Below are 14666 nucleotides of genomic sequence, written 5' to 3'. Positions count from 1 at the left end.
CCATACCCCAGCTTTATGACAAGGTGAGGTTGTATAATCCCAGGAAGACCAAAGGGAAGTCTCCTAAGTTGTCTTCTTCATGGGAAGGCCCATATGACATAGTGGATCGTTTCTTAGACGCGACTTTCCGGGTAAAATGTGGTCGGCGAGGTAAACCAAAAGTGGTGCATGCCAACAGGCTTTGGCGTTATCACAGTCCAGGACATTTCAGTTGGGACGAAGTGGACCACAGAACAAATGACGCTGCTGAAGACGTGACACCTGAAGAAGCCACCGTCGAAGAAGAAACTCTACTCAGTTTTGAGAAGGGAAATGATGAAGCTCTTGATGAAGTTACTACCACTGATGTGACTGTTACCGATGACAGGACATTTCCTGATGAAGTAGATGAACCCCACGTGAAGCAGAAGCCAACGAGACGGAGACCAGTACGGAAGAAGATACGTCCCGTAAAATTAAGAGACTTTGTTGAATTGTAATTTTGTGTTTGTAATTCTGTACATTTTAATTAAGTTATTGCTATTGGTTTATTATATGTGGTTATTGTTCGGGACGAACAATATTAAGGAGGGGGCAGTGTTGCGTCAGCGAGTCACATGACTAGTGTGACGCCACGTTTCTAGAACTATCCCGTGCCTTGGCGAATGCTCTAGTATTTGCTTGATATAGGGTAGTCTGGTATATAAAAGAGGGTGACAACGTGACGGGAGAATAATGTAATGTGTGTGTGAAGATAGTGAGTAATTGAACTGCAGTCAGAAGTATTATTGACGTTCGTTGATATAGCGTTTGTGTTCAGCGCGATTGTTGAAAATAAGTGTATCGTAAAGTTGTATTCGGAAAGAATAAACCAGTTTTATTAAGTAAAGAACTTGTGTCGCTAAAGTTTCGTCGGAACGCGTTACGGAAAGTTAATTAACAAACGGAGACGTAACAATATTAATATCTAGAATCAACGTCCAAAAAAAGCCCCCAAACTGACGCAGTGCGAGAAATCTTTCTTACGTACTCTTGCAACCTTAAACACTTTGAAAAAATCCTCTTGATATAACATCCTATACATACAACAGTGCGAGAAATCCTCTTTTCATAATATTCCTAACTTAAAACATTTTAATAATACCCTTATATAATCCTCCAATGTTACATGGCTTCAGAAAGCCTCCTTACCTAACCCTCCAAAGTTCCTCAGTTTGAGACATCCTCCTAACATAATCCTCAAACTAACATAATTTGATACATCCTTTTAGCATAATCCTTCCTCCCAACTTAGATAATTTGATACATCCTCCTAACATAATCCTCTAAACTAATATAGTTTGACCTCCTTATCTAATCCTCCAGTTTGAGAAGCCTCCCCCCTTACGTAATCTTCCAAATTTACAAAGTTTAAGTAAAAATCCTTTGGGGGGGGGATTTTGAAAACTATGAGAAACATTGTCCTCCAGAGAAAAAAACAATCATCGAAACATTTGCATAATATTTCAAATCAAAATGTAAATGATGAACATATGGTTGCTTTCATTTTAGCAAAACATTAAATGTGTGTAAAGTAAAAACGTGATTTGAAATATACATAAGAACAAAAAGTTAAGTTCTGAGTATTTTTACTTTTAAAAATTAATTCAAATACAGTCAAGCAGTCGTTCTTGGACTTCAACATACATATGCAACACCCAGTGTAAGAATTGCTATACTTTTTCGAATTAATTATACTAAATACAAGAATAGTAAACTCAATTTTGTGAGCTATTTAAAACTCACATATTAAACTTACCCTTCACAAGTTATAATGCCATAGTGAAGACCCGTGGCTTTATCCTCACAAATCATACACACCATTGGGTTATCCTCTTCCTCCTCCTCGCCTTCAGGACCACGAGATGTAGATGGAGTCGCTGCCATGGTAGTAGACTCCTCTTTGCGGTTATATGATACACTAAGATTTAAAGCCTGAGAGTCTGGTAATTGTGTAGGAGACGGAGGGCCTGGTGGTTCTGGTTGCCAAGATGCTGTGCTAGTGCTTACTAAGCTGCTGCTCCGACTACGAAACTGAGGGAGCTGATCCTCCCTTGGAGTATGAGTTGATGCTGATGTAAACTGTATCCTTTGCACATTTGCCCCGTAATGAAGAGTGGAAGAAGGATAGCTCCCTTTAATAGGAAACTCATTATTTGAACCAGTACTAATCCCGAATTGGCCAATAGATGTCACACTGGAAGTTATGGAAGATGTAGGTGTCGAAGTGTACACGGAAAGTGGTTGGGATCGTGAGGAAAATGGACCACCTAAAAACCCTGTCCTTTCCATAATAGACACGCTATGCCGATGACTTAAATCAGTTTCGCTACTTAACGTGCCCGTAGGGTCTGTGTGGTCAGATTGACATTCTTGAAGCCCCTGAGATGGACTCTGACCAGTCCAGATCATTGTTTTGCCGGGACCAGAGCCTGGAATATCTCCCATTAGTAATGGCATTTTGTACTGCGACGCTACTCTTAACAAAGATAAGCCATGCTGTTCTTCCTGAGGCTGCTCCTCATTGGCAATAAAATGATGCCTGTAGGCTTGGGCACTAGATGGTGCCCATAGATGAGGATTCAGGTGAGGAAGCTCTTCCATGAATCCTCTTTGTCTTATTGGTGTGCTTAAATCTAAACCCCGTTCCATCACAGATTCTCTTTGTCCTTCACGTTGAAATTCAGTACTTTCTATTGTTCTATCATCAACTCCTCCACAACCGAAAATATTAGTGCCTTGTGTTCGTTGGGCACTAGTTGTCGACGTTTCTCTTGCTCCATCCATCTCAGAACTGATCGTTCGTTGGATGGAGGAGTGTGAACTTTGCGTTGGTGATTCTTTCATGGACTCTTGTTCTTTATTTTCCAGCATACTTGTGTCAGGTTGTTCAATAGGAGACTTTCTGTCAAGACCTTCGGAATGGGTAATCGACGACGTTTCAACTCCTTCATCTGATCCTAAAGAGAAATCACTGGTAAGGTGGCTCAGTTCTCCGTCCTTCAAGACAGGCTCGAGAGTGGCTGCACTGTCGGATGAAGAGTTGCTAGGATCAGGATTTATTTCACCGTCACTGCTGCATCTTGAATCTACTTTACGACGCTTCAGTTTGATGTCGTGGAACAAGCTCATCTTACGCATCCACTCCAGGAGAAGCGGAAACATGCTTCCTGAGAAATAAAAATACTTTCAGTTACCATGCAAAACACTTTTGCGTAATTAGTTCTTCAATCCGAAGTCATTATTGAACAAACACGTAAAAGTAACTATCTCATTTACTAACTATGAAAATAGGTCAAAGATATTAAAATAGCTTTTTGTGTTTTGGTTCATATACATCACTTATATGAGTGTATATATATGTGTGCGTGTGTATTCTAGAGAAACCGTCCACAAATCTATAATATCTTAAGAACATGGATGATACGTCTGACAAAATGTCTTAACTTAAACCATTTATCTTTGAATAAAGAAACCAATTTCTACAGCTTATCTTTGATAGGTATTGCGAAGTGTTGACAAAATATTTTGCAAACTGGAACTGCACTATTTCTATATTTCGAAATGAAAAAAAAAAAACTGACACTTTGCGTATATATTGATTTCAGCCCTTGAATAGCAGGGAAGGAGATCATTACCAACAAATCATTTTAAAGATAGAATAAGGCGATTTATCCAAGAAGATAAAACAGAAATTATCGAAGCTTTTTAATACCGATAAAATTGAAAATAAAGGAGTAATAGTGTTTAATACTTTGCAATTTTTATCTAAAGCAATATTATGTTTTTTTTCATATGACGTTCCAACAGGATGTCCTTACTGAGTAAAAAAAAACGGAATTTCAATAAAGCTCGCCATGATTTCATTCGTTGTTTATATTTTTAAAAGTAATGTGCCAACAACTAATCAATTATAAATTTTTTGTACACTATAATTCACAATAAAACCTTCGTATTATTAGCATATTTACAGAACAATGAATATTGTTGTCTTCTAAGAAGTGCTTTATGTTATTATTACGAAATTAACATCAAAACAACTTTAAATACCTTCAAGGTTGTTTGCCTTGACTATGCGCGTCTGTTTTAGTACATTTGATTGTTACGGCAACAGTTAACTCGTTTGTGTTTGTTTTTCAATGTGTTTGTTTGTTTTAGAAATTTCGTATAAAGCTACATAGCGTATATACATCTCTAGTTTGGAACTGATAAAGGGAAAGCAACCTGTAAACAGTAACCATCGCCAACTCTCAAGCGACTTTACTTTGACGAATAGTGGAATATGAGTGTCACTTTTATCACGTATCTACGGCCACGAAGAATGAATACGTTTTGCAGAAACGAGACGCAAACCATGAACCCTCGAATTCATAGTCCAAAGAAGATAACCACTATGCCTAGCCTGGCCATAACATAGTCTTACTTAAATATAAGAATAAAACCACAGAGTATTGAATGAATACATATTATGTTCGGAAACTGATATATATGTAGATAGATAGATACCAATGTATTACGTCCTTTACCTTTACAAGTGAGTTTTTTTTAAGTCCACTTTTTTTTAAAATGCCTCACTTATGATGCAACAGTGAGATTTGACAAATTTTTCGATATTTTATCCACCGAATCATACTATCAAAAGCCGTTTTAACACCCACTGACCTTTATTCTTTTTTAAAGTAAATAAGCATGATCATGTTTATTTCATAATCATGGGCGCTCACAGAAATATTTTCATGGGGGGGGGGACATGTATGTAGGGGATCAACTTTTACAATGTAAGTCAACAGACAAAAAGAATATATGTTATGTGTGCTTAATCATAAACATAAGCTCTCGACAACAATTAAAAGTAACTTTGATTGTCCCGAATTTTGTTGTGAGTATGACTTTGTTTGTAGGTAAATTTGGTTCTTTATAGCTGTTATGAGTGTATATGTGTTAACTACAAACTAAACAAATTGATTTAGTTAAAATAAGTCTATTAAACTAAAAGCACTGGAAGATTCAACGCTAGTAGAGGCCCTTCTTGATTTTGCTTTTTTACGAAGATTCTCTAGGGACGAATCAAAGCGCCATCTGCTTTTTATTGCTAAATTATCAATAGATATTTAGTATTACCATTAATTTAAAAAATGCATGAAGAAATCGAGATTAACAACATATATGTTTATGCCATTTAATGCCTTATCCATCATCATGTAACTCTATCCAAAAATCACTGATGATGCATCAACATCTAAAGTGTCCCAATACAAACCGTCGTCGTGACCACGAGACTCATAAAAAAATGGCATATCTACATCCGTTTATGAAACAATTTGTATAAATTTTAGGCAGTATTTATCACGTATTATTCAAAAGTTCAGAGACGAGTCTTACACCATAGTTAATTTTATATAAAGAAAGGTTAAAGCACAACTATTTACCACATAATGACTGCGCTTATATTATATATATAAATATATATATACATATATATGAAGATCTACTGAGATACTTAAGTGCTAAAAATATAACGAATGATACTATTTTTAAAACCCTACTGTTTATAATTTCTAGTAGTGTTTATACACTGAAGCGCTAGCTATTTCGTCTTAGCTAAAAAGTTATATTCATTTAATACGAAAACAACTGTACGAAGAGAGCACGAGAGGGGGGTGTAATCGTTTTCTTTTCAGCTGAAATACTACGTCAAAAAACTGATACCGCTCAAGAGGCTGGAGCTACTCATGCCATTCAACAAAACTCTTTCACTACGCAAAACTGGGCCGATGAGTTCAATTACCTTCTGTAGCTGCGCGCTTCCGGGTAGAAGCTAAAGTAGCATCTCGTACCAGATTCGAATTTCTCGCTTTTTCTCATCCCGACATTACCCTAAACTAAATTCTCGCCATTTAAAATTTATGACACTTTAGATAATGTTATTTGCATTAATGTTTTCTTTTGTGTATACGTGTGTGTGTGTGTATTTGCGTGTTGCTTATGGCTCATTGTATCATACACGTACCGTTTTTGTACTTTTATTTGACTGTTAGGTCTGTAGTGAGTTAATTATGTAATGTAGATATACATGTCCACGCTATAATTAAGGTGCTTCATTATCAATTACTTATAGAAAATTTGAATAAACAATTATTCTGTCAACGTTTTAAACATGAAATACAGTGACATCTGTCGGCACACTATAAATGTAAAGCTGACAGAAAGAGAGTTGTTACATCATGAGGGCAATGACCGCGAGCGAGTCTGCTAGCTGCTTAATCTATGATGCGCGAAGGTTGTGTATGTCACGTGACAGGGAATAAAGTGTGGTGATAAAATTCTCTGGTAAATTCATTAAATTATTAGTAGAAATAAAGAAAACAAAAACAACATTGGGGGAAAATATCCTACTAACCTAATATAGTTACGTTTAACTTTCGCTATCTGAACCCGTTCATCTAGATCCACTAGAGTGCGAGCTGCCTAACGTGGGTTTTGTCACTGCTTGCTGTATTACTCACACAAAGTTCAATGACCCATAGGGTGTTGAAACGGAAGAACAAGGCTCACCAGCCAATGGTGTACTTTGTCACGGAACTCTATACCTGGGCTGAAGACCACCAGTCTGTTGACATATGACAAGCTAATTGCGAAAGGTTTTCCTATGAATATGTTGCTAGCGAAGGTAAGCAATTCAAGGATTAGAATTAAATATCGCGCAATGATAACTACATGAAAAAAGTTCTAGTGGAAATTTAAGTTGGATCTTCATGACTTAACGTCTTGCAAATCTACAATTTCCTTCACTTATCACATAAGTCCCACTAAGGGCATTGACCTTGTCAAAATAATAACTGTCAAAATTTACCAAGCAAGGGCAAGGCAGTGAAATCGACAGAGGGCAGCACGTAAGTTATGAAATAATGATTTCATGTGGTGATGACCTGAAACTCTCACAACTTTCTACGATTAACACACAACAGGTTTTGTTCTGAAAATCAGGTCACTGTAAGACTACTGCACCCCTCAACCAGTTTCAGTCATATTCCTTCTTGTAGAAGGAAACTGTTACTTTTATTATTATTATTAGGCCGGTAGAAAACAGGACTAACAACACGGAAACATTTTGAAGAGTTGTCGTGCGCGACTACGGACCGGCCAAACCGGTTCTGCTACAGGCAGTGGAGCAGTGGGCCAGATTTCATGCAACGACTATCATCCAAAAGCTGGGTCGTTGAATGAGAAGGCGGTTCAAACAGGTAACAATGAGTAACACAAACCTAACGCCCGATACTTTGGATCTGTGGTAAAATACATCACTCACTACCAGCGCCGATCTTATTTGATACGATCATTTTAGATTGTCCAGAAAGTTTAGTAAATAAAACATACATATCTAAGTGTATGAAACAACCGTAACAGGTACATATGTATACTTATTAAACGACTTTGTTACTGTCCTATAATTTCTTTATTTTTTTTTTTATCTTTTACCAAAATATGTCATTGTAATAAATATATTTAAAAAAAAAAACATTCCTCTAGTGCACGCACTGGCGATTAGCCAATATCTCAACTTAAGTAAGAAACGAACTTTGATCTGGGTGGTAAATCAGTTTGTTGAAGGTCAAAGTGTTCAAGTAAATAAAAAAAACAAGGTCTTTAACATTCACTCTTAGTCATAATAATACGCATTACATAAGTTGTTACATTCCACTCGTATAGAACGGTAGATAAACTTTACTTAACTTTCAACATGACTCAGTGATTATTACGTACGTTTAACTATAACAAATACAGAAGAACAGTTTTCATGTAACACTCATAAGAAACAGGCTTGAGTAATGAAGCACATTATACTACTGTAATAATAGGTTGTCAAACAACGATACGGTGATTTATTTTTAGGTGCACATACTACATGTTTCGATAGAACATTGTTTTGTTGAAATATGTAGTATGTTCCCCCAAAATATAAATCACTTTATTATGCTTATAAATCGTTGTTTGACAATTTATTAAGAAACAGGCTCTCCATTTTTGTTGTTGTTCTCTCCATTAAAACAATACTTCGAAAATGATACGTCTAAACAAAAAATATTCGGTATCAAGCGAAGAGATGTAACAAAAATACTGGGTATCAAGCGAAGAGATGTAACAAAAATACTGGGTATCAAGCGAAGAGATGTAACGAAAATACTGGGTATCAAGCGAAGATATGTAATAAAAATACTGGGTATCAAGCGAAGAGATGTAATAAAAATACTGGGTATCAAGCGAAGAGATGTAATAAAAATACAGGGTATCAAGCGAAGATATGTAATGAAAATACTGGGTATCAAGCGAAGATATGTAATAAAAATACTGGGTATCAAGCGAAGAGATGTAATAAAAATACAGGGTATCAAGCGAAGAGATGTAACAAAAATACTGGGTATCAAGCGAAGAGTTGTAATAAAAATACTGGGTATCAAGTGAAGAGATGTAACAAAAATAACTGGGTCTCAAGCGAAGAGATGTAATAAAAATAACTGAGTATCAAGCGAAGAGATGTAACAAAAAGATGTTTAATTAGCGAATTATTTGTTCTGCAACAGATACAAACAACTGCTCCAACAGCCCAGACCCACAAAAGTATCAAATCAAATCCTTACCTTTAATAACAACAGAATTGTCGAACGTTTCGTGCCAGATTAAAAAATCCAAGGATGCTGTTATTCATCATGATATCAGCAGATCTTTATAAAAACTTCACATACATCTCACTGGGAAACCTGTCTGTCCTGCATGAACGTATCAGAGTCGTTGTCTTCCGCGTAATTTGATGAGGTTCTAGCGGAGGGGTATTTTGATTCACTACGATTCAGTTAATTTGAATATGAACATTCTTCCTTACAATTATTTCCAAGCCTTGTTTTATAGGAGGTTGACAAATATATCAGTCCAGATGAAAGCGTTAGAACTACTAGGGTGGATGCTTCCCATAGTATAATGCCACAAGCAGCAGCTGCAAATAAGTTGTGAGATGTGATCGGTCATTGACCTCGGTGGTGCGGAGAAACAAAAGTACAGAGGTAGGCAAAACGTTGTGGGAGAGAGCTTCGCTTACAGGATAAAAAAAGTAACCATTATTATGTTGACAAAGGAAAAAAAATATCTGAACGTTCTCGAGAAAAAAAAATACAGAGGGGTGTACTCTTCAAATGATCTTAAATCCCACCGATCACAAGGTCAATGTATAGCCCAAATTCCATGCAAAGACCTTGAGGATCGTAGAATAAATAGTTTGACCTAATAATAAAACGGCTGTTTTAGGGTCATGTAGGGTGGGACATACACACTGCCACAAAAAAAAAGCACGTTTTTTCAAACTAGATTTTTCTTGCTTGAAAAATGTCTTAAGCAGACAAAAGTGTATGTTTATGTACACATACAGGAAACATGCTTCTAGATCTAGTGCTGATATTGTGAGTAGTTTACATAAATAGCGTTCAAATTACTCTGCTTTCGACACAAAAACCTTTTTCGCCAAATGGTCACCTGGCCAATCTCGTTATATTCCAAAATTCTCTAAACCATAACACGCGCACAAAAATACTATTACAAAGCAGTATTCATATATAAGTATCAATATTTCAAAGACAATAATTTTGGACAAACCACTCCTGTGAATTACGTACTATAAAGGAACCAAAAAACGTAATTTATCGTATAACGGTAATATAACAATGAATAAGAGCGCTTAATTAACCACTTCAAGAGTGCGAACGAAGCGAGAAGAGCAAAAGATCCTGAACTCTGTCTCCGTCCACCATTGAACTATCCAATACGGAACACAAATGATAACAACTGTAATGACAGTCTACGGTTTAAAAGGGACCATACGAAACTTTTAGACTTTGGTGTTGTTTATCGTTAAAATTTGTGAAACGGTAATAATAGCACGAGTAATAACACAAAATGAAAAAACTTTATTACGAAAAAACAAATTTTTTTTATTGCAATTTTGATAAATATTATTTTCTTCTTCTGCTATTTGTTTCCACTTTGCGTTATTACTGGTATCATACGTACGCGTACCCATATTATTGTGAAATACGTGTAAATATGGATCTCACGTGGACGTTTTAACCCACGCCTTTCATGAAGTGTCGTTCAGGAATGAAAATTGTCAAATTCACCATCGTCAACTTACAAAAGGCTTGGGGGGGGGGAGGTAAAAAAAGCTGATCTTGCGTGGACTATAATTCATCTGGGAACCCTACGTTGTGGCAAAATTTGCGAACATGTATATGTTAATCCTGCCTCACTAGAAATACCTCACACAAACTGCTATTTGCCCCCCTGAGCTTGAGAAGGTCGACTCCCCAAAAAATGATGCCTCTGCCGGATAATGCCAGTACTTGCGAGTGATATAATCATAGCTTTAAACGATATTACTGAGCTACATGAGCCTATCAGACTGAAAAATCATGCATGTTGTCAATATATATATATATATTGTGCACGTCCAGGCTGTCCTGATGGACACAAAATACATTTTGTTATAATCGTACAGGCTGTGGGAAAACCATATAACTTGCACTTTTGGTAGAAGTGTACGAAAACATACGCGGAACACATTTATTTCAACTGTTCTAATATGTCCACACATTAAAGCATGGAAGAGCACACACAATGTGAACTATTGATGTTTTTGTGCATCATTACATCTGATAAAAATGTATTTGTGAGCTCTGTGCCTCAAAATCATGCTGATTTTGAGCCTTATCAAGCTAAACAATTGATGTTAGTTTGTGTGGGAAAATATAAAGGGCACGGTGGCAACTTACGATACTATATAATAAACTTATTTTTAGCAATTACAATACTATGTGTGTGTCCTATTCCAGTAATATAAACTGATAAGACAACTTTTAAATCATTGGTGGTTTTATAACTGTGGAAAAAAACAAAATAGGAATCAACAAATTATTGGCATACATTTTCAAGATGTAAGTGAATTTTATTGTTTCCTTGAAAACGGAGAAATAATAACAGATAAAGCTGTGAATATTAAGTTACTCCACAACTATCCTTTAACACAGACATTTCTAAACAAGGGGTCGCAAACTTCGTGGAGAAGGAGCTGAAGGAAAATGTCGGTGGGAGCTGGGCCTTAATAAATATACAATACAATTAAGATACTGAGTATCTATACATTCATTAGGTGGGGGACCTCAATCACGAAAAGAAATGTTCTGGGGGGGGGTGAGCTTCTGCTAAGAAGGTTTGCTATAATATATCACACCTTTAAAGTAACATCATGCCTAAAAAAAAAAACTTAGGATTTTCAGAAAGTGTATGTTCTGTTGTTCTTGATATCAGCTATAACCTCTATTATTTCTGGATGGATTTCTGGTAAACATATCCTCATTCCTCTTTCAATATATATGTAGTAGGATATCTAATTCTATACAGCAATCTGCACTATCCTGTTTCTTGTTTCATAAACAGTGTCAGCTCTCTCAAACCTCGGATGTCTTCTTTCCAGGTAAAGTGGATAAAAACCATAAGTATTCAATTGCGAATGTCAGTCTGTGGTCAAATGGAAAACACGAACATTTAGTTCCGTGTGTTTGCCTTTGTGAGGGTATATTTCTATGTGTATTGTTCAGACTACTGCTGCTCATGAGTAATTTAGAAACAATGTCCATACTTTGGTTTTACTTCTTTATATTTTGCGAAATCTTAGCTCTCCTTCAAGATAGGGAGTTTTTTTATCGTGCAGAATTTATATGATAACTTGGAAGGCGAAACGAATGTCGTTTTAAAATTCATCTCTTTTAATGGTGAGTCGAATATTAAACATTTTGTCTTTTCGCGTCTCTGGTGCTTTGACATTATGTTACAAACTCCCATAAAATTGGCCCCTGGTGGCTGAAATAATAATGTTGACGTCTTTAACCGTGTTCCCTTAATTTATGCTTACGAATAATCTCACGAAGAGTAATTGATTACCAGTTATGTTTTCTAGACGAAAGCGCAATCCTCATAATGATTTTAACATTTAATTAACAAATCAAAATAAAGCATGTATGAATTACTCTTGTTTCAGTTTAATGTGTATTTTTGAGTCTCCCAGTAGCTCAGCGTAAACTTGAGGGCCTATAACGCTACAAATCGGGTTTTGCTACCCGCGGTAACGGATGACAGATAGCCCATTGTGTAGCTTTGTGCTTAACAGTAAAGTAAGTAAAAAACTATCAAACTGTGTGTGGTTATTGTCTATAATTTTAGGACCAGTCTGAGGATGGTACACCTTGTAATAGTATAAACACATCAACGATTACTTCAAATTCAATTTTTTACAATAAATGTTAATCAAATTTTGTTCAAACACATACTGCTAGGAGGTACCCAATTCAAGGACATACTATTGAGAAGACCCTAATTTTTTTCTTTATTTGTATCTGTTTGTAACTCGTTTTGGAAGTCTGTTTGAACATTATTAAGTTTGACAAACATGGTACGTTACCAATAAGTTTCTAAATAAAATCCGTCAAGCCAAGTAAAACTCACTCGACCTTTTGCATCTTGACCATTCCAACGTGACCTTGTGACACTGAAAATGGATCTTGCCATTGTCCAGCGATCTCTTTGTTACTTTTTTGTTGGTGGCTAGTCACGGCCTAGTGGTTAGCGTTCAGGAATATAGATCTCAAGACCCATGGTTCGTGTCCCGTTGCCACAAAATCGCACTCCGTACTTTAGAGCCGAGTTCAGGTTATAAGATTGGCGTAAAATCCAACTATACGATTAAAATTGCCAAAGAGTTGGCGGTGGATGCTACTGACTAGCTACTTTCCCTCTAATCTATCAGTTTTAAAATTAAGGAGCGGCTAGCGCAGTATAGCTTTGGCGAAATTTCGAAACAAACAAACTCTTTGTTGATTTTCTCTGTAAGTCTCCATTTCTCCATTCTGTTGGTTTTCTCCGGTAGAAAATGGTAGTTATATTTTTGGTTATTACAAAACGAAAAGTTAGCTCTGATGGAAAAAGAAAACGTATAGTCTAAAGTATTACATCGAGGTTTTATTGACCCACAATCTTTCCACCTCTGTAAAGAGTTCTTCGTTAGGTGGTACTACTTTCATAGGGTTAAAGTAATAACCAGACATATCACATCATCAACTTATTTAGCATGTGCAAATAAACAGAATATTCTACAAATATGAGAGCTGGATGGTCCTAATAAAGTGGCCAGTCATTCAGTGTAATTTTTGTTCCATTTTTTATTTTATTTTAATTTTTACACATAATTTATTATCTTTCAACAACAACAGCAATATGTACAGTACGAATTTTGCTTTCCGTAATTCAACTGGAGCTTGAATAAGCTTTGTGTATGGGGAGTTTCTTCCCCTCCTCCACGTAAATATTTCTTGAAAACAAAATATAGAAATTAACACTTTCTACACCAATAACTGTTTCTTCTTCATTTGATGTTTCCCCCAATGGCACAGCGGTATGTCTGCGGACTTACAACACCAGAAAACGAGTTTCGATACCCGTAGTGGGCAAAGCACAGATAGCCCCCCTTGTGCAGTTTTGTACTTAACTTCAAACAAACAAACAAATGATTTGATGGATGTCATTTAATTGAAAATAAGGATATTAACAAAAACTCGACTGATGTTATTCGTTCTATACCCAGATAGAGCGGTTAATATAAATCTTGATTCAATATTTTAACCTTTTATAATTTTTTTTTCTCTCGGTTCCTCGGTGGGTCACTGGTAAATATAAGGACTTACAATGCTAAAATCCGGAGTTTTGTTACTCGCGGTAGACAGAGCACAGATAATTCATTGTGTGGCTGTACGCTAATTAACCAACAACTCTTTTTCTCACTAAGTAAACCAGGTTAAATATTCTTTCGATATAAAAGTGAATTGTAACTTTGATATCAGTAAATTATTTATAAAATATTAATTGTATTAAGTTATACCTGTAAGAACGTTTTCAACTTTCATCCGATTGTGATTTATTCAAGTAAGTTACATCACATGAATGTCGATGTGAGGACATTAACCTCTACTGCGTCTTACACATCACGCCGACATATTTGGCTTGTTGGCAACTATCTATCGGGTAAAATGGGATCGATTTCACTACCGGCACTAATGCCAAACGTTGCGTCATAGCAGTTATACAGTCTGAAGTGAAATAAAGGGCTAATTATGAAGAAGTGAAACGACCGTGAACTCCAGAGAACCTTTCAAAGTTTTCTATTTGCTCAACTTTTGGTTTTACGCCTTTATCGGGAGCATAAATTTTCTGTAATGAACCCTTATCACTCCAATTAAGACGTTCTAATTCAATTCTTAGAAGACAATACCGTTGATGGAAGTGTAAAGCTTATTCCCCCGCTATGGGACAGCGGTAAGTTTATCGACTTACAACGCTAAAATCCGGTTCCCTCGGAAACAACCGGTAGCCCAATGTGGCTATGCTCTAAAACAAAATAAACAAGCAAACTCGCAAATCTATTTCGTCAATCTATGTGTAATTCTAGTTATAAACAGATACAACCATCTCAAAGCTATTTTGTCAATCTCTGTGTAATTCTATTTATAAACTGATACAACCATCTTAAAGCTATTTCGTCAATCTATGTGTAC

General features: G+C 36.1%; 1 protein-coding gene across 1 annotated transcript in view; it reads right to left on the bottom strand.

Annotated features, from left to right (window-relative positions):
• Positions 1–14666, bottom strand: part of LOC106478299 (hormone receptor 4-like) — a 144860-nt gene that overhangs the window by 41908 nt on the left and 88286 nt on the right. The window contains exon 2 of the mRNA XM_013938829.2: positions 1778–3188. Coding sequence (XP_013794283.1) covers positions 1778–3183 — 1406 coding nt within the window. The 5' untranslated portion in view covers positions 3184–3188. The remainder of the gene's footprint in view (positions 1–1777; positions 3189–14666) is intronic.

The sequence above is a fragment of the Limulus polyphemus genome, unplaced genomic scaffold, assembly GCF_000517525.1.
Source record: "Limulus polyphemus unplaced genomic scaffold, Limulus_polyphemus-2.1.2 Scaffold198, whole genome shotgun sequence".
In the NCBI taxonomy this organism is placed as follows: domain Eukaryota; kingdom Metazoa; phylum Arthropoda; class Merostomata; order Xiphosura; family Limulidae; genus Limulus; species Limulus polyphemus.
The sequence above is the reverse complement of the archived record's forward strand: the minus strand, read 5'-3'. Positions and strand labels throughout refer to the sequence as shown.